This window comes from Zosterops lateralis, assembly GCF_965231275.1.
Source record: "Zosterops lateralis genome assembly, chromosome: 24".
In the NCBI taxonomy this organism is placed as follows: domain Eukaryota; kingdom Metazoa; phylum Chordata; class Aves; order Passeriformes; family Zosteropidae; genus Zosterops; species Zosterops lateralis.
The window spans coordinates 3,634,621-3,654,467 of record NC_139784.1 but is presented as its reverse complement, the minus strand read 5'-3'; the positions used below and the strand labels follow the sequence as shown (position 1 = coordinate 3,654,467).

Genomic DNA, 19,847 nt, shown 5'->3' with positions numbered 1-19,847 from the left:
CCTGGCTCCGCCCCCCGACCAACCAGAGCGGCGGGTTGAATGAGCGACAGGCAGCTCCGCCAATAGCCGCGCGCAGCAGGCGGGGGGCCGGCCGCCCTCGGGCCGCCATGTTGTGCCTGTCGGGAGCGCTGGCGCCGCCGGCCCCGGCCCCGCGGGAGCGCGCCATGGAGCCGCGGGTCACCCTGCGCGTCACCTGCCGCGGCGACACCCGCACCTTCCTCGTGTCCGACCCGGCGCACACGACGTGGGCCGATGTGGAGGCCATGGTGAGCGCGGGCTGGCCGGGGGAGGCGGAGCGGGGTCTGTCCGCAGCCGCGGGAGCCGGCCCGGGGAGGTGCTGCCCTTCCAGGGAGGTTTCGGGGGCCCAGTGTCTCCGGCTGCTCTTTCCAAAGCGGTGTCGTCCATTTCACAGGCTCTTAGAACTGATGGTTCATACGGCTGCGATCTTGACTTCTTTTTCGTAATAGTATCGTTTACCTCTGCGCTGTGTGCTTAGATTGACGGGAACGGCCTGGTTTGGAAAATTATTCTCAAGGGCCTTTTTTTTTTTCTGTGTGAGTAGGTGGTCTTAGCTGTGTTCTTTGCCCTTTTCCACAGCTATGGACACTTGGTTTGGCTCTGTATATCCTTCCGTAAAGAGTATCCTATTCCTTTTATTTCCTATTCTTGTTAGAGTACCTGTGGTGAAGTAACACATGTTTGTTGCTTTTCTGAAGTTTCTGAGTCTGTACTCCCTGGGGTACTGAGTCATTAATACATATTTGTTTGGTCCCTTGGTTCCCGGAGCTTTGTGTGTGCTGGTTTGGCCAGGGCAGAGTCTGCCTGGGCAGCTGGTTATGAAGATCTGTGTATCATGGACTCAGTATAGTTAAGAGTTTGTTTGGGTCTTGTTTTCAGGACTGTTTAGTGGTAACTGCTGTGTTGGCTTAGGGTGAAATTGTGTTGTAAGGAGTCCCTTGGCTATGATGAAACTAATATTATTATTATTGTTGTTATTATTATTATTAATTCTGTAGCAACTGTTCTGGTTTTTTTTAGCTTGCTCTCAAAGTCACATCTGGAGAGATCTCATAGCTTTTTTTAATTTTCTGTCTTTCATCTCTTCTTCTGGCTGCTATATCCCAGCATACATGCAGGAGAGTTTTGCTTTATGAATTGCTCAAGTTCAAAGTTTGAACTGCCTCATCTTCAGTTGTATTTCAGTCCTCTGAAAGAGGCACTGGTTCAGTCTTTAAATACTCAGTGCAAGTAGAGCCTGCAGGAATGTCTGAGCTGGTTAGAATCCTGCTTGCATCAAAGCTGGAGGCAGATTACTGTGTAAGCACCGTGCTGCCCTTAATCTTAGGTATTCTGAGCGCCAGGGTGTGTTTGTTCAAGGTGTGGTGTTCTATTACAGTGTTCCCCTGACCGAGGCAGAGCCACGGGTTGTTTCTGCTCTGTGAATTGCTGTTTTAAGGAAGTATCAGTTAAACTTGGGCCTTTGTTATGTTTTGATATTTTATTAAAGGTGTTTGATGTTTATAAGGGATAATGTGAGCTCTTTGTTCTGCTTTGAGTTTAGGGGAATAATCTGTGGTATTAGTTTCTTCCAGACCACGGTTTCTTCCTGACAAAACAAGTTGGTTGTCTCAGTGCACTCACAAAATTCGGGATGCGCTGCTGGAAGAACCTGCCTGGTTCAGTGCAGGATGTGTCCATCTGTCCCCTGTGGGGCTGTGTGACTCTTGGCTGAGGCTGTTGTTCTCTTAGGTCTGGGCTGGCAGGACGTGTGTCACTTGTTTCAGAGTTTCTGTTGGGGAAAATACAGCTTTTGTAGGAACAAAATGTACAGGAACCTCAAAGACTCAGCATGTGGAAACAACTGCTTTCATTTTATGGTTCATTTGGTGCTGCTCATTCTGCCTTGTTAATGTAAAATGCAAAATAACTGCTCAGCTTCATTCCCTGAATTTTGATAGGCTGAAGGCTGATCGCTATGTGAGCTGTGTTCCACGTGCTCTTTAATATAAAAAATAGACTTTAGGGATTGTTTGCCTTTGCCTTCATATTTTGCAGTGTTTACCATAACGGAGTTTATTAACCCTGAGCTTGTCTTCTTAGAATGGGAAGGTTATTATTATTTATTTTGCAGTAAACATTAACTGGGCAAGGTGCAGCAGGAAAGAAATGTGTTTATTCTTTTCATTAGGGAAAGTTAGTAAAGCTTGGAGGGAAGGCAGAGGGAAGAGTTCAACTCCAGAGGAATGGATCTGGTAAAACAGTGTTTGCTTCAACTGAGAAACTGAAGGGAGGAATAGAAGGGTTTTAATGTTATTCCCAATTAATAATCATTATTGACTGAGGGCATCTGTCATCCGGCCTCACTATGGCTTTGTGTTCTTTTTTTTCATTCCAGGTTAAAGTTTCATTTGACCTGGACAACATTCAGATCAAGTACATTGATGAGGATAATGATGAGGTAAAATATCTGCTACCCCACCCTGGCAATAAGTCACCCGAAGAATGACTGGTGGCAGAAATGACTTTCTGCCTCGTGATGATTTGTCCTTCAGGAGAGTCTGTAATGCAGATCAGGGTGGGGGAATGTTTCCCCATTTAATAAGAAAACAGCTGATAGTCTTGTGGTTTTACTCTTAAGGCAGCATACATATTTTAAAATATATTTTTTAGAAGCTACTGCCTTTCTTTTCCCCACCCTGTTGAAACACCCAGTGGTTCTCTTTGCTCTGAGGGAGGAATATTTCTGTTGAGGAACACTTTTTTTAAAACAAGAGTAAGGTAGTTGTAACTATTTGTGTTTTCAGCTCTGGTAAAGCCCAGTCTCTTCAATCTAGACTCCTTCCTCTGGAAAATGTAGGTCCCCTGTCATTAGCATATGTTGTTGCTTCAGTGATCTGGTGTACTCAAATCCTCTGCTTGCTTTATGCAATTGCTGTAATCTCCAAGCAGATTACTGACTCAGAAAACAAATTGGTTACTTCTAGTTGTCCTTGTTGAGTAACTTCCTGCTTGGCACAGTCTCACCCTCTCATATTATTTTTGTTTATCTGGAGATTCAGAGGGGAACGTAACTCTCACACAGAACAGACATTTGCAAGCACAGTGTTCCACTGCGTGGATTATTGCTCTGCTAAATGAGAGGGGGGCTCTTGTTCTTACTTCTGTCCCCTAAGGAGAAATGTCAGGAAGCTCCCAACAACCTTTCAGAGAACGATTCTCCCCTTATTTTCCAGCCTGTATAATATATAAATATATAGATGCATCTATGAAAGCTTTTTCTGAAACACTGAGCAAACATTGTTCAGAATCTTACAATGCTGTGGGGGTTATAAAGCTTCTTGTATTAGTGACTTCTGTGTGCAGAATTGTTAAGTGTCTGTAGAAGAATGGGCTTATGAAACACTTAATTGGTCTTTTGAAACATGTAACTGGGCATTTAAAGCAAGTGGCGCCAAGCTCTGGGGTTGTGCAGGGAGCCCAGGGTTGCAGGCACTGACACTGTGAGGGGAGGACACTTGTTCTGGGTGACAGCAGGGCCAGAACTGCCTCCTGTGCCAGTCCAGTGACAGACATGGGCTGCTTCAAAACACCACAGCTTTGGGTAATGATTAAACCTGACAGCAATAACAAATGTCTAAAGGACTGATTTAGAAACTATGAGTAATAGTATGTTTATTCTGAAGTGTGTTAATTTTAGGAGAATTGCAAAAAGGTATCTGTGGCTCTTGCTCACTGTTTATTTCTCTTTGCAGGTCTCTGTGAACAGCAAAGGTGAGCTGCTGCTTTATTGAGGTGAAATCAAGAAAGAGACCCCCACTGTTGCTTTGTGTTTTTTGAAGATGCGGTTGAGAATGATTGATTGATTTCTTTCCGATTTTTGTATTTTATATACGATTTGGCATCAAATTCTTCCCAAAGCAAAGAATTCTTGATCCATAGGAACAAATTGGAAGTGACTAAATTAGTAGAATGATGTGACTCTTAGCTGTGAAATGTATATTTGCTGCTGTAAAAACCATTTATTGCACTGTTTTAAGAGAATTTACAGAAGGTAGGGGAGGCCCCTTGTGTAAGGATTTCTAAATACAGTGTGCTAAACTTAAATCTGTTGTGTGAGATAGGGGCCATTCACATTTCTTTCTATTTTTCTTTAGAGGAATATGAAGAAGCTCTGAAGGTAAATGTGCTCTTTGACTTTTATTCAATATATTTATCCTTCTCCACTTAAAATTGGTGTAGCTGAGAAAAAAAAAAAAGACATTACCTGGCCCAGGAGATCAGAATAGCTGTTTTCTAGCTTTGGATGGTAGCTTGTAGTCTTACTACATTTTTCTTCCATCCTGGTTGGTCTTTGTTTTTCTAAGTTAGTTGAACAGGCAGTTGGGATTCAGGACCCTGAGCAGCAGGGGGTTGGTTAAGAGACTGACTTTCTCAAGCCCTTCCACAGTAATCCCACATTTGGAAATGTTTGGTTTAGTGAAACCCTTCAAAAATCTTACCACATAGACTCTGCTGCTGGAGTATATCATTAAAACTTATTAGAGTCAATGCTTAGTTACTTTATAAGCACTTAGACAAAGTAAAAATGCAGTCCTTTACATTTCTGTTTTACATTATTAGGTCTTTCAGAGTTTGCTCATGGTTTGAATTTCAAATCTGATAATTTCAGAATAATCATAAATTCCTGGACACAATCTATAGTTTACTGGCTCCTATGAACACTTTATTATAGGCTGAAAAATTCTAGTAGGATATTTGCATGATTATCCTTTGGCTTTTAATAAACTTTTTAATAACATATTAGTAACCTTTCAGAAGTAGAATATCAGCTGGCTCTACCTTGGCATCTCTCTGTTTTTCTTTTTGTGTCTGTTAGTCTTTCCCCACCCTTTCCTCAAACCCTCCAATGTAGTGTAATACTGTATTTTTACAGATTTTTCTATCTTGATCATAAGTGGAAAACGTGTATGTATGTGCTGTTTATTTAGATTGCCATTAAACAAGGAAATCAGCTTCAGATGAATGCCTATGAAAAGAATTCTTCTGCTTTGAAACGACATGAAAAAATTGTGGCAGAAAAGCTGACGCTTCTTAAAGATGAGAAGAAACCACTTTTGCATTATTCCATGCTAGCTCAGGGATTAGAGGAAGAACGAAAAAATAATGAGTTGACCATTCAGGTGAGAAGCTGAGCTGCATTCAAGCAAAGAATTAATAAATTAATTCAATTTGTAGACTGTCTGTCCTCTTTAGCCATATGGAGAAACTGTGTTCAGAAGTTGGTATCTGTTTTCAATTACCTGCACCTGTTGAAGCTCACCAAATAGTTTGAATGTCTTCAAGAGGATAATTTGATGCTGTTAGAAATACAGGTGCTTTCATGTTGACCATTCTTAAGTGTTTTGATAAACAGAGCAATTCATCTCCTGAAGCCCTCATTGCCATCTGGTAACTTCTGGTTGACTTGACTTCTTTGGTGTGTAATTACACTCTGCTAATGAGGCAGAAGTTTCAGGAAAATGTCAGTGGCTGCTTTGTGTCACTTCTCCACTGTTTTCTGAAGAACTTTAAATATTTTACTGTAAAGACACTTAAAAGCTGTTTCAGCAGTTAACTTGCTATGTTGAGGTGGTTGTGGTTTTTTGTTTTTTTTTTTTTTTTTTAAACTTTGCATACTGTTTGTTTTGTTTTTTTTTTTCCCCTCAGCAAAAGTTAAATCAGACCACAACAGGAAGCACAAATGAAAATCCTCCAGAATGGTTTACTAGCTACTTGGAAACAGTAAGTGTATTGTCTTGCAAGTTTTGGTGTACTTAACTACACGAGAAGTTGTACGTGGAAGAGATCTTTGTGATGCCTGACTTTAGACATCTGGACACTCCTGCGTTCAGCACTTGTGAACAGGATCTTAATGAAAACTGTATGTCTATGCCTATAGTGTAAGGGATACTTTAAAAAAAAACCCAAACCATAAACTTGATCCACACCACTTGTGAAAAGTGGGATGTTTAGTTTATGCATTTGATTAGTTTGAGTGTAGCTTTAAGTAGCTCCCATAGCAGAATCCTTGTGGCATTCCAGACAACCATAGGAATTCCAGACCACTCATTGTGGGAGAGCATGGAACAGTGTTGTTCTTGTAGGCTCTTTATTGCCCAGTTTTAGCAGGACAATGCTTCTGGTTTCCTGTGATTGAAAGCAGAGCATTTGATGACCTTGCTTTTCTTGGCTGTTTATTTTGAGAAAATACTTTCAGGAAGCCATTGACAATAACTACAGGTTGAGATGTGGATGTTGTTTTGAACAGCTGATAAATATCACTGAAAAGCAGTTTGATAACATTGTAAAGAATTAATTAGCTAGCAAGTTCTTGGAACTATGTGCATTTATCCTTAAGCTTTTTTTTGCTAGAGTCTCCTTTCCTTTGCCTATTTATACACCTATTTATACAAACTAAAAGTAAGGGAAGTTCATGGTTATATCTAAAACATCACTGATGGGCAAATCAGAAGTTAATGGTAGAGAGGCTAGAGGGGTTTGGGAGTTGTGGTAGTTGTTTTGGAAATGAGTTTCCTTCCCTTTGTGAAAGCTTATGGAAGAAAAATATATTGTAAGCCCAGATATGGGATTTTTAACTTGCCTTCTTAAAAGCTCTGGGTTGGTATTTTCTAGAACAGAATCCTCTCTGAGGAATGTGGTATTTGTTTAATTTTATGTAGAGTGTGCTGGGTGTAGGGGAAAAGGTTGTATAGTATTCTGTGACTGCTGACACACTGGGAGACTTGTGACAACGTAACTCAGCTTTTCAAACTCAGTAGGTGGATCTCATTCATGACTGCTTTAATTTCTTTCCAGTTCAGGGAACAAGTAGTTAAGGAGACTGTTGAGAGGCTGGAGCAGAAGCTGTATGAGAAGCTAGTTCATCACAATCAACTTCCAGATTTTTGTGAGAGCTCAATTACAGCAGCAGCTGCACCTTCAGAGAGCAGCAGCCAGTGTGACTGGCTCATCTCCTGCTGCAACTGCCAGGCTCGGATCGTCGGGGTGCGCTACCAGTGCAGGTACAGCGTGCTGGAGTGTGGGGACCTGGTGTGCACAGCCTGGGAGGGGGTGGGGGAAAACTGGGCTTAGATACCCCTGAGTTCCTCATCTGCAGCCTGCTGTACACTTCAGAATGTCTGCTATGTGTCTCACCAACAGCTGATGCTCTCTGCTATGGTCATTAGACTTTATCTGCATTAAAGCAAGATTAATAGTATTTTGAGAGACAGTTTAAGTGAGAGAACTTTAGAGCGCTGTGTTCTCAATGACTCTTTACCTTATCTGCATAGCACATGCACTAATTGTAATGGAAAATGTTTTGTTTGGTTAACTGAACAAAAAAGCAAGACTTAGAACCACTAGTCTATATCAGTTGTTTGTTTGGTTCTGAGAGTCAGTGACACTAAGGCAGGTCATACTTTTTTTTAATGATTGCACTGTTGTCTGTCTAATAACATGAAATAGATTTTGATGAATGTCTTAAATGAGGTGTTAAAAGTGAGAGGTTTTTTTTTAATGAGGCAATTGCTGTAAAGATCAGTGTTTTGGGACTAGGCAGAAGCAGTGGATGAAATGCCAACGGGAATTTTTATTTGGATGTTTTTTCCTGCTGGCAGGAGATGACAGTCTGTTTTTTATCAGCCCTGTTCCTGGAGGAGCAATGTGCTTTGCATCCCTGAGTACTTGTTGACTTAGCCTCGGTATTTTCATAAGTATGGTGCTATTTCTGGCACTGGATTTTTGGTAAAACGTTCTGCCCTTTGTAGCAACAATTTTAGTCACTTGTGCTAAAGGAAGCATCAATTTTTTTTTTTAACAAAGAAGAGGGAACTGTGTTGCAGTTTTGCCAAGAAGAGAGATAATCATGTAGGTATTCCACATGGCTCCAGATACTGATATATAAGGGAGATCTACTACTATAAGTAGATCTATAAGTGAGATCTACTGATCTGTAAGTGAGACATCCAGCTGCTGTCACTTGTGAACCACTTACAGCCTGATACAGCATAATACAAAGTTGTTTCTCTGCAGAACTTCTTTGCCTCTTGGTCACCTTTTGTCTTTTCTGCTTTGCAGCCTTTGTCCAGCCTACAATATCTGTGAGGAGTGTGAGGCAGGAACGTATGCCCATGATCCAAACCACGTCCTGTTGAAGCTGCGCAGACCCATCCCCTGTGTTGCTGACAGTTACAGCCTGGCAGAGCTCTCCCCACGCCTGCCTGCTACCCTGGAGCAAGTCAGGTAAATGGTGTCAATACATGCCAAGATTGTCCTGATTGCAAGTGAAATAACCTGTGTTGGAGTTGAGGTTCAGCTTTTGTTTTAGAGATAACAAGGAATGGAAGTGGTACTCAGGATTTACTGTGAGTAGCTAAAAATAGCTGCCTACTTATAAAGGGCCTAAGTCATATATTTTACAGTGCTTTTAATAATACAGTAGAAAAAGTCAGACTTTTGTGTCATGGATGGGTAGTAAACTTTGAGAGCTTGCTTTCTTTGAGCATTCTGTGTCTGCCTTTTTTTGTTCTTTCAGAGATCATTCATTATAGTTCCCCAAGCAACTGTGGGGGATGTTCTTATAAAATAATTCAGTATCCAGTCTAGAAGCATGGGATATTTTCTGAAGGGTTCCCTTGAGACTAAGACTGTGATGGCTAAAGATAAATTCTGATCGGTTTATGGTAATAAAGTATGTTAATTGTTTTGCAGGCTCCAGAAACAGATGGACAAAAGATTTCTGAAGGCAGAGAAGCAAAGATTGCGAGCAGAAAAGAAACAGCGAAAAGCAGAGGTCCGAGAGCTCAAAAAGCAACTGAAATTGCACAGGAAAATTCATCTGTGGAACTCTATCCATGTACTGGAAACAAATAGCTCACCTACTCTGAAATCTGAGAATCTCCAGCCTAATACCTTCCTGTAAGGCTTGTTGTTAACTGAGCATCTGCTAGTTGTGCTGTCTGACCTTTTGATATGAGGCTGAGTTAAAGTAACAGGAGGGAGGTTATGAAGTGCCTTATTTGAAATATGATTTGTTGTTTGACTGTGTGAGAATTTTGTCTAAATGTGATTTGCAAGGTAAAGGGTTTTTAATTGAGAGTAGGAGAATGGGGAAAAAGTGACTGATAGCTATTATCAGAAACTTAGTGATTTCTGTAGATTGAGGAGGGAGTGCCTAGGATTGAACCTACACGTGCATGCTCATACAGTATAAATTAACATTGCTGCCAGTTTTAGAAAAGTCTGTATCTTCCTACTTTATTAAGTGTGTTTGCATAAAATCAAGTACATTCTGTATATTTATGTTCAGTGCTATTTCTTTTTTTTTTTTTTATGTGCTCTTGAGATGAGGTTCATTAGACAGGCAACTCTTCTGCATTTCCCATTCCCTTTGAGTTCATGAATGTGCAGTAAAACTTGTTTCTTTAATTCATCCCTTCCATTTAGGGCATTTAAAAGCCAAATTAACATTAATCAGCAGCTGAACTTCTTCAGTTTTAGTGTATTTTGGTTTTTGTTTCCTCTCTCCAATCCCAGGAGTCCTAATCAACCCTTCCAAGCAATTGTCCCAACACTAAGTGCAGTATTTGTGGATGAGAATTTGCCTGATGGTACTCACTTGAAACCAGGAACAAAGTTTATCAAACACTGGCGAATGAAGAACACTGGCAATGTGGAATGGAGCTCAGACACAAAGGTATCTTGCCTTTGCTCTTCCTTCTACACACTAAAATCATTCTGGAGGATAACATTTGTATGTGAATTCTGTGTTAGCACCTGTTTATGATTTCCTTTGGCCTGTTGATTGACAGCTGGCAATTCTGGGGCAATAACCTGTGTAGCTACTCTTTATAAGTATAGACTATAGGAAGAAAGCTGTGCAGAGTACCATCACTGGACATGTTTCCCATTAATAGTATGTCCCCCGTGTTACAATGGTACAGTTTGACCCCATTTAAAACTGTTTTTTTGCTTTTCTGACCTCCAAACCCCTTTGTTCTGTGAGTAGCTGCATTTGTGTTGAAAGATGGGGTATCTTTGTGTTGATACTGACTAATGCGAGGATGTGTGATTCACACATCCTGTCTTCTCTATGCCTGGTATCTACAAGGCCTTTCAGCAGGGGAGCTTTGCTTCCTACTGCCCACACTTTGCAAGGAAGCTTGAGAAGTTAACTTTTGCCTTTTTCTGTTGTATATTTCAGTTGAAACTTATGTGGGGTAATCTGACCTTGGCATCTGCTGAGAAAAAAGATGTGGTAGTGCCGTCCCTTCCATCTGGACAAGTAGGAACTGTTTCAGTTGAGTTTGTAGCTCCCAACATAGAAGGAACTTACACTTCTCACTGGAGACTGTCACACAGAGGGGAACAATTTGGGCCAAGGATCTGGTGCAGTATTGTTGTGGATCCCTCTCCAGCTGCTGACTACGTAGAAAGTGATTGGAAAGATTCTGACTCCTGTCAGAAGAGTGGAGCTTCCAGTACCAAACAGGCAAGTCACTCACCTGGTATTTGGGGCAGTTCAGAATTGCCTGGGAGACAGAGCTTTGTGTGTTATTTGGCATAGTATTCCTAACTAACTATTCAAGGGGATTCCTTTAGCTGTCTGCTTTTAAATTTTATTTTTAATAGGAAAGAAATACAACATATATTGTATTTATGAGTTCTAAAGTAGTTGTTCTTTTTGACAGGCATGACATTAGCTATCAGTCTGTTGCAGCTGTTTGTCTACTTTGAACTGAAACACTGCAACATTTCTCTTTGTTAGGTCTTGTCCTTTTGGCTCTGTAATAACTTGATTTAAATTTCTTTCAAATTACTTGAGTGTTTGCACAAAATTCAGGCTTTAGATTTCATGTCATGTTTTCTTTACTGGGGCTAAGAGGCTTCTGTTTTTTTTTTATTTTTGCAGGATGCTTCCTTAAAGACAGAAACAGGTGCTCAACTGATAGGTGAAATTGCAGAGCAGGCTGAAGTATCTCTGCCAACTATTCCTTTGAAGATCAAAAATCTGCCAAGTGAGAGAGAATTTTATATCCCATCTGTCGATCTCCTCACTGCACAGGTAAAGTGCTAAAATTCAGGTAAAGAAAACCACCTTGGGTTTGATGTCTAGGTAGGTAGAAAGAATAAAGCTTCTGAGCTCTAAAAATGGCCACTCTATTTTCAGAAAGAGTATATTGCATTTTATATAGCAGAGCTGTTTTCTCAAACTGGTATTAGGCACTCTCATTATGTGGAAGGTATGTGTAGGACAGGTTAAGGTTCTCAGGAAAGAGTCAGCATTGAGTCTTTCTCTGGCCCTAACAAGGGAGTTCTTAGCTTTGTCCCTTGCCCTGATTTGTGCACCATATTCAATGATGTAAATGTATGTTGTGGGAAAACTGCCCCCTGAGGTGGCAAAGTGTTATTTGTACACCAGTGGGATCTGTGCTGCCAACTACAGCTATGATTCAGTTTCAGAGTTTGCTCATGGAAACTGCTGTGTGTTTTTTTCCTGTAGGATTTGCTGTCCTTTGAGCTGTTGGACATTAATATTGTGCAGGAATTGGAGCGAGTGCCACACAATACTCCTGTTGGTAAGGCTCCTGTATTCTGTGTGCTCTCTCAGGCACAGACAGCTATCCTGTATGTTTTTCAGTCTTGGCTTCATATCCCCAAAAACATAACATTCCAGATGTTGAGGAATGCTGCCACTTTCTTTGCACAGCCAGTGGCAAAGTAATGCAAAGCTAGTTGTTCATTCCACCAGATTATCTTGCAAAATAACTAAGTTTCTTCACTCTTGAAAGAATGTCCCTTAAAAAGAACAACTTTTAAAAATGTTACCTCATGGAGGCTCCTTCTCCTTTAGTGCCAATTATCTTTGCTCCCTGTGTTTTTCAGACATGACTCCATGCATGTCCCCTTTGCCACGTGACAGCCCCTTGCTGGAGAAACCTGGCTTAGGTCAGATAGAGGAGGAGAACGAGGGGAGTGGATTTAAACTAGTGCCTGGTAAGCAGTAGTCCTGAGGAGCTTGGGGGTGAAGGGAGGATATTGTCACTTCTGTGTAGTCAGCAAACCTGATGTCTAAAAGGAATTCTAACTACTGTCTTCCCCTTCTTTGGAAAAAAAAAAAAAAAAAGAAAAAATGTTGTTTGTCTCATAAACCTGGAGTCTGACACTACATTAGTGATTATAGAGGTTGGAGCATAATATATGTAGATTTGGAAATAGAAATCATGGAATCACAGAATGGTTTGGGTTGGAAGGCATCCTAAAGACTATTCAGTTCCACCCTTCCTGCCATGAGCAGGGACAACTTCCCCTGCCCCAGGCTGCTCCAAGCCCTGTCCAGCCTGGCCTTGGACACTTCCAGGGATGGAGCAGCCACAGCTGCTCTGTGCCATGGCCTCACCACCCTCAAAAGGAAGCATTTCTGCCTAATATCTAATCTAAATATACCCTTCTCCCTGTTAAAGTCATTCCCTACTGGTCTATTACTGCATGCCCTTGTATAAAGTTCTTTCAAATGCTTCTTTTGATTTGTCTGACCACTAAAATTGTTGGGAGAATTAACAATCTACCCTTTATAGACTAGGTTATATACTCCAAACACTCCAGGTGTGCTTCTCATTCACTTTTGCATTCAACTTGAACTGAATTCAAAAATCTTTCAAGTTTTAGGCAGAATTAACTCACAGAGTCAATATTAGCTGTGGCTAGTCTAAAAAATTTTCTTATAGTTACATTTCCTTGTGGTGGTAGTGGTTATGTTTCTCTTTCCAAGGAATGGCAGAAGCCTGCCTTTCTGTGGACTCCTCTGTGGTGAAGATGAAAGCTGAACATGGATTGAACCAGGAGGAAGGGGAGGAAGATATGAGTGGGACTCAGTTTGTCTGTGAAACTGTAATTCGATCTCTGACACTGGATGCTGCCCCTGACCACAAGCCTCCACAAAAAACCCCCAAAATCCTCCAGAGTAAGTACTGTTATTACCTGGCTTGACTCTGGCTTGGCTTGTTTGCAGTCAGACATGAGACACAAATTGCTCATCTCAGGTGGTTGATACCATTTAATTGTTTTTCCTGGTTGGTTTTATTAGACTCTCTACAAACATTGCAAGACAGCTTCAGTTGCAATATGATAAATGAAGAATCACCTATGATAAATAGTAATTCCACTTCCAAAAAGGAAGCAAAGATTCATGAGTCAGAACCAGTGACAGAAAATTCCTGTGGTAAGTAAAATGGGCTTGAATGTAAGATAAAGCTGTAAAAAAAAATCATATGTCAGAAGATCTGACAGTGTTCTAGGAAACTGATCCTGATTAGATTAAGAGAATAATTAGATTGTCCCAGTTGTGAGAATGATTGCATCAGCAAATTGGTGTCAGTACTTTAACAAGTCGCTAGTTTAACAACTTTTTAAGGCAGTGAAATTGAGACCAAAATGTTCCAGTTGGGATTCAAGTCAGTGCTCGTATGTTATACATGACTGGTGCCTCCATATTTTGTACACATAGCTTGAAATGTTTCTGACCTGTTTCTAATGTGTGTAATTTAGGAGCCGGAAAGTACAGATTAAGTTCTCTATATAGCTCTTACTCCTGTTTTTACTTATAAGCATTAATACCAGCAGCATATTTGCGTGGGCTTAACATTAAGATCTGTTACTCTTTCACACTACCCCCTCCCCACAAAAGGGAAAATGACACCATTATTGGCAGCAGCTAAGGTTTACAGTTGTTTCTAAATCCTTGTCTCTTACAACTGGGATGGTTCTGTCTCTGCTCTTGTCCATACAAAATGGACATTGGTTAATACCTCATTTTTTTTCCTACCAGGGGACCTTCCACTGTCTGATGAGAGCACAAGCCCCCATGGCGGTACTGGCAAGTCTGATGAAGAGGAAGATGATAAAGATGATGTTCAGAGTCAGTGCTCCTCTACTTCCTCAGAGGATTATATCATTATTCTCCCTGAGTGCTTCGACACCAGTCGGCCTTTGGGTGACTCCATGTATAGTTCAGCTCTTTCTCAGCCTGGTTTAGAAAAAGCAGGAGAACCTGAAACAGCAGCAGAGAACCCAGAAGGGGGAAGCCAGCCACAGATCCAAAGGATCAGTGATACACTGACAGCTTCCCAAACCCTGCCTGCAGTACCATTAACCCCAGAGATTGTGGACAGCTCACCCCAGGCACAAAGGTATGATCTGGGGACAAGAACAAAATGGTGATGCTGCTATTGCTGTAGAATCTACAAAGTCTAGTACTTTCCAAGCAGGAATTGTTGTAACAAAAGTTTTATCTTGTACTGAGGTGAATATTCTTAAATCTTACAGATGTTTATAGAGGCTGTACTCACTGGTTTAGCCAAGTGCAAGAGAGGGAGAGAAGGGAGCATGTGAAGTTTTCTTTTTTCTGTTGATCATGACTTAGTTATGTGTGTGTATATAGAATAAAAGTAGTGATGTTTTTGCCTTATGTTTTCAGGAATCTTTCATCTCTTCAGAATTCTATCTTCCAAGAACCAAACACACCAGCTTCAGAGAATATCTCTTCTGCTCCTCATGATCAAATACAGAGAGAAGGTATTGATAGTATTTAATGAAGGGTGTGAAGAGTGCAGACTATTGCTATTACATTTTCCTTATGCCTAGTACTGAATTTAATGTCTGGTTTCTCTTGAGGAGAGCAGAAATCTACCAAGTAAAGATTTTAGTTTTTCTCTGGGTGTTGAACTTTTGCTGTATGGATGTTGCAAATAAATAATTGGCTTTGTGGCTCAGTTAAGAACATCTATTAAAGGAAATGGTAAGAGGATACTCAAAAGTACTTACAGGCAGCTGGAAAATTACCTTGCTCTGGAATTAATGAGCTATGTACTTAAGCTGCTGTTACAGACACTGAGACAGCAGTTCCTCTTGTGTTAAACACCACTGATAAATCAGTCAGATGGTTCTGAAAATCTTGTGACTGCTTTCACTGCAGTGAGAATCCTGGATACCTGGTCTGCATAAATAAACTTGGAGTATTACTGTTGTACTGAGACACACTTTATGTTTATGTATGTGTTGCATTTCTCCAGCTTGACTGTCATTAACTGGACACGTTGACTTTTTTCTTCCTCTTCCAGAACCCAGTGGTGAAGATAATCATGGGCCAGGATCTTCTGCATTTCTCACTAAGTTCTCAGAATACCCCAGGTAATGAAGCTGAAGGTGTGACTTCACAAACACTATTTTAGATTGAGAACTGCTTAATTAGACACCTAGAAAAAAGCTCTGGCCTACACATTTCATGTAGTAATTAATTTGGAGAGAGGCCTATCTTCTTAAAGCAAACATGCTGTGTTTTCATAAGATCTTGATTTTTATTTGGGCACAAATCAAAAGAATGCAGAACTGAAAAGCCAAAGTTAATGAAGAGCTCAAGTTGAATGCTTCTGAAATTCTGTGGGGTTTTTTTTCTGGAAAATCTCAGCATTCTTAGAATGGAGATTTTACAAGTTAGCTATAAAGTTGTCTTAAAATACTGAGACTGGAAAGTAAGTCAAAACATTAAGTAGAATATTAACTGAAGTATTCATAGAAAACAAATAGAAGTCATCCTACTCTGAATGGATGTGTCAGTGCACAGCTTTCATGTAGGTCTGCCCTCTCCTAGATGAGAACACTAAACTCTTTACAGAAGGTCACTTCATGGAAAGCATACACCCACAATTAGAAGGTGTCAAGAAGAAGGAATGAGCTTCTTGTATAGCTCAGTTCCCAAACTGCTGATTCCTCTGAATCACAGGCTGTTGTCTCCAACAGTCCTTGCCTCAACAGGCAGTGATTTGTATTTCACTGAAACAAACCTGTTGTGGTTTGAAAGCAAAACGAGTGACAGGCTCCAAGTCAGAAATACAATTTAATAAGAAGAAAGGAAAAAAAGTAAAGTAAAATAAAATAAATGCAATGATACAAAAGACTACTGACCGAGTCAGAACACAACCTGAGCAGGGTGGTGGGAGCAGTCCAGGTGAGGGGCTCTTCCTGAAGCAGTGATCCCATAGAAAGGTCTGGTAGCTCTGGTCCTCTGGGAATCCAGTGGGTCAGGGCTGCTTGTCCTGTCCCAAATCCCGGATTCTATCCAGGTGAGAATGCTTGGCTCCTCCTCCTGGGCAGAGCATCTCACAATGGGATGATGAGTTGTGAAGTGGGTCCTTGGTGGCCCATTAAAGAGAGGTAGCTCCCGGAGGGAGTTCCCTGTGAGTCCTGGGCAAGGCATTGATGGGCCATTAACAGATGATAGCCCGGAGGGAGGGGGCCTGGGAAAACACTGCTCCAACAGTTTGATTCAACTGTTGATGAAGATGGTGATAAAATACTTCGTGCACATCCTATACTACAACCCAGGACAAAACCCTTGGCTCTACTGACCATAAAGCAGCACCTGGTCTCTTCACAGGTACCCTCAAGGAAGCAGCATTGCAGGAGAGCTTGTGAAAGGAGCTTTGTCAGTTGCTGCTTCTGCTTACAAAGCATTATTTGCTGGACCACCCATTGTTGAACAGGTGAATGTTTTTCCAGTGTGCTCTCTGAGTTTCATAGAATAACAGATTTATAAGTGTATGTTTTTTAAGTGTATCAATATTCTATATTGGAGTAAATGTAAGTGTACAATATTCAGTTTGATGACATCCCCTTGAGGTTTGCTGCTCTCAGCAGACTGGGAAATCCATGCCATAGGGATGGAAGATGTCTCTTGTAGCATCATGTAAGAGTAGTAACTCACCTTTATAAGTGAGCAGTGAAAGGGATTATAAATGGCTTAAATGGGGCCAGAAGAGCCTCTGTGCCTCAGTTTGATTCTAGTATAATGCAGGGCCCCTGCTTCAAATGGCAAAAATTAAATTACCTTTTTTAGCTTATCTTACTGTCTTTTGTTTTCCACAGCCTGCAGCTCCAGAAGAGCAGACTGCAGCTCTGCTGTCCAGTCTGTGTGAGATGGGATTCTGTGACAGGCAGTTAAACCTGCGCCTGCTGAAGAAACACAACAATAACATGATTGAAGTGGTAACTGAATTGCTTCATATCAGCAACAGAGACTGGTGCAATAGGTGCTGAACCTTCCTAGTGGAGAGAAGAATAGTCTTCATTGAGTAAACTCTAATTAAAGATTGCAGGAGTAGCAGTCTGCTCCTCAGCTGCTCTCTGTTTGGAGGCTTGACTTAAAACTTCTGCTTCTCTTTGAGCATTTGACTTCTTATTTTTGACCCTCATGGAAATGTCAAAACAACCCTTGTGGCATCTCTTGAAATGGATACCAGAATTTCAGTTATTATTTGGACCTCATAGTTAAATGAGTAGTCTTTAAATCTCTAATTTCAGATCAAATCCTTTTAGCAGGGAATCATGTAGAACTAAACTTTGTACCCAGATGAGAATTTCCCATTTTATTGTGTATACACTTTTATTTTTTAGGCAGCTGGATTTTTTTTTTTTTTGTTGGCTTAATTAGCTTTGGGATAGAAACCAGTGTAAAATGCTGCTGTAAAATGTAGTCCTGCTTAATTTACAAGAGATGCCTGAAACTAGGAGCTTCTTTGTTTCTTCTGAGGATTTAGTAATTGGTTTTCCAATGCGTGATAGTAAGGTGACAAATTTAAATCTTACAAATTATTCTAAGAAAAAGAACTTATAGAAGAAAGCCATCTTGAATCACCAAACGACTTTTGAAAAGTCTGAAAGTGTAACTGCAGTTCCACTGATGAATACCAGTGAAGTTGTTGTTTCTTGTAGCAAAATGAAGCAGGAGAATTACCACCAGCATTTGAACCAGTAATGATAGTGCACACCAGATCTCTAACAGAAGTATAACCTACATAAAATATTTTGTTAAAAACAGAGTGTAAGGGTAGGAAAGGCTTTTCTAGGAATCTTTACAGGCTCTTTGTAAAAAGATTAAAAATTTGACCATTACCTTTTTTCACTATAGTGCAAACATTTTACTCTGTTAACAGCACATTAAAAAAGGCAAGAATGTGTAGGAACCCAGACCTGAACTGGAGTACAAATTTTGGTCATGTTTAGGAATGGGAAGAATGAAGCAGGGATCACATAACTTTACATTAGAGTTTGAAAAATGCATTAACTTAAGCACTTTCAGATGTACTGTCTCCTCTAATGTTTTTAGCTGGTCCTGGGTTTCCATAGCCACATCTGTAGAATTCCTTTTTTTCATAAGATTTTTAGATGCCCATATTTAATTTGGAGATCTAAGAATTCCCTACAAAACATGCTGAGAGATTTGAATCTGAAGAATGACAGAAATGAGCACCAGACACTGCTGTGCAGTGGGGTATCCATAGATAACTCCTCAGAGTTCAGTCCCTCAGCAGACCACGGTGTTGGCTACGTTCTTACTTTCAAGTAAACGTTTTTCTTTGCTGCAGTAAGAGACCATTGAGTCTAAAATATTTTATATTATTCCTGCTTCAAACTAGTGTTCTGTTTTGTCACCATACAGCTGAAATGGTGTCAAGTATTGTGGCTGACCAGGTTATCAGTAATTTTTTAAGAAGACTTAATACCCATAGAGATAAAATACCATTAAAATAGTTCAAGAAAACAAATGTATCATACCACTTTCGTTTTAAACCTATTTTTATAGATTGTGGAAGATATACTCTTAAATGTTTATTTTGAAATACAGTAGAAGTATTTTGCAGTGTTTCCCATCTCTCTGTACACCAGTACAACTGTGTGCTGTGGACCAGTTAAAGATCTTTCTGTAACTTTCCACCTTAACTTGGCTGTGTTGTTTTGAGTATCTTTTGAGTTATGCCAACTCTAGAACAAGGAGGAAGAAAGGACAGGGGTGAAATGCAGAAGCTGATGGCACTTTGAAGCAGAGTGTGGTTATTTGCTGTGGTTTGTCAGGCCCAGCAGGACCCACATTTGCCATGTGTACCTTTGTACTTGGAATGTTCATGTGTTCTATAAATGATAAAACGAAAACACTCGAGGAGGAACACTTCATTGCGGATTGAAATGGCAAGTGTGAGATGCTGTTCCATTTAGGTTACTTTTTACTAGAGTTTAGATGCTGTATGCTCAGGCTTAAGATAGATATATTTCTGTTGGCTTTGTATATTTTGTTAATGGATGCATGATATAATTTATAATATATTCTATAGAGCAGATGTGACCTCTGTATCTTATTTCGGGCGAGCACTGGGGCTGGGGGGGTCGGGATGGGATTCCCAGTAAATTATTAAAAAACTATGGATATTGATCTAATACCAATATCCAACTCTGACGGACAAAGACTCTCTAACAGTTTAAAGTTAGAAAGTGTATGTTTATTACGACGCCGGGCAGCGTGCGGGATCGCTCCCAAATACACACACACAATTCACAGATCATCACAGGGTCTTTTATGTACAGGAGTATTGAATACCCAAAACACAAATGCATATTCATAACTCTGGTACATCCCATTCCCCGCTTCATATGGTAATTAGCCCAAAAAGCCATTAAGCATGTGTAGTTTGTTCTTTAAAATTGGTTGGTGGTCTTTTTTATGGGGTGGGGTCCCAAAATGATGAAGTAAGATGGGTCTTCCTCTCTTGGACTTTTTAACCTTTAGTGTTACGTGACAGCTGAATCCTGTTTTTTCCAGGACTGTTTGATTTATGATTGTACTGTATTCATGGAGTCTATTGATTATTCAGGATGTAAAAGCCTAGTTTGACAGCTTCCCTGATTTATCAATCCGGCTTCTGTTAACAAAAGGGAAGCTTAGCTACCTTACCTCAGCAATATCTATTTTAACTAAA

At 40.5% G+C, this 19,847-nt stretch overlaps 1 protein-coding gene across 3 annotated transcripts; it reads left to right on the top strand.

Annotated features, from left to right (window-relative positions):
* Positions 1-107: 107 nt before the first annotated feature.
* Positions 108-19,229, top strand: NBR1 (NBR1 autophagy cargo receptor; the record flags this gene model as incomplete). Of its 3 annotated transcripts, none has more annotated exons than XM_083877732.1 (21): positions 108-266; positions 2,396-2,458; positions 3,753-3,771; positions 4,155-4,177; positions 4,989-5,180; positions 5,707-5,781; positions 6,856-7,061; positions 8,119-8,283; positions 8,752-8,958; positions 9,577-9,736; positions 10,244-10,531; positions 10,952-11,104; positions 11,543-11,618; positions 11,926-12,036; positions 12,812-13,003; positions 13,127-13,261; positions 13,868-14,228; positions 14,516-14,613; positions 15,159-15,228; positions 16,475-16,580; positions 16,963-19,229. In XM_083877732.1, the coding sequence occupies 21 exons, from the start codon at positions 108-110 to the stop codon at positions 17,131-17,133; spliced, it is 3,030 nt and encodes a 1,009-aa protein (XP_083733858.1). In that variant the 3' UTR covers positions 17,134-19,229. The 3 variants fall into 3 exon arrangements, with proteins under 3 accessions (XP_083733858.1, XP_083733859.1, XP_083733860.1); XM_083877733.1 differs by lacking the exon at positions 108-266 and adding an exon at positions 2,128-2,252 and having other exon boundaries at positions 16,963-19,228; XM_083877734.1 differs by lacking the exons at positions 108-266; positions 4,155-4,177 and having other exon boundaries at positions 2,441-2,458; positions 16,963-19,228.
* Positions 19,230-19,847: the final 618 nt, after the last annotated feature.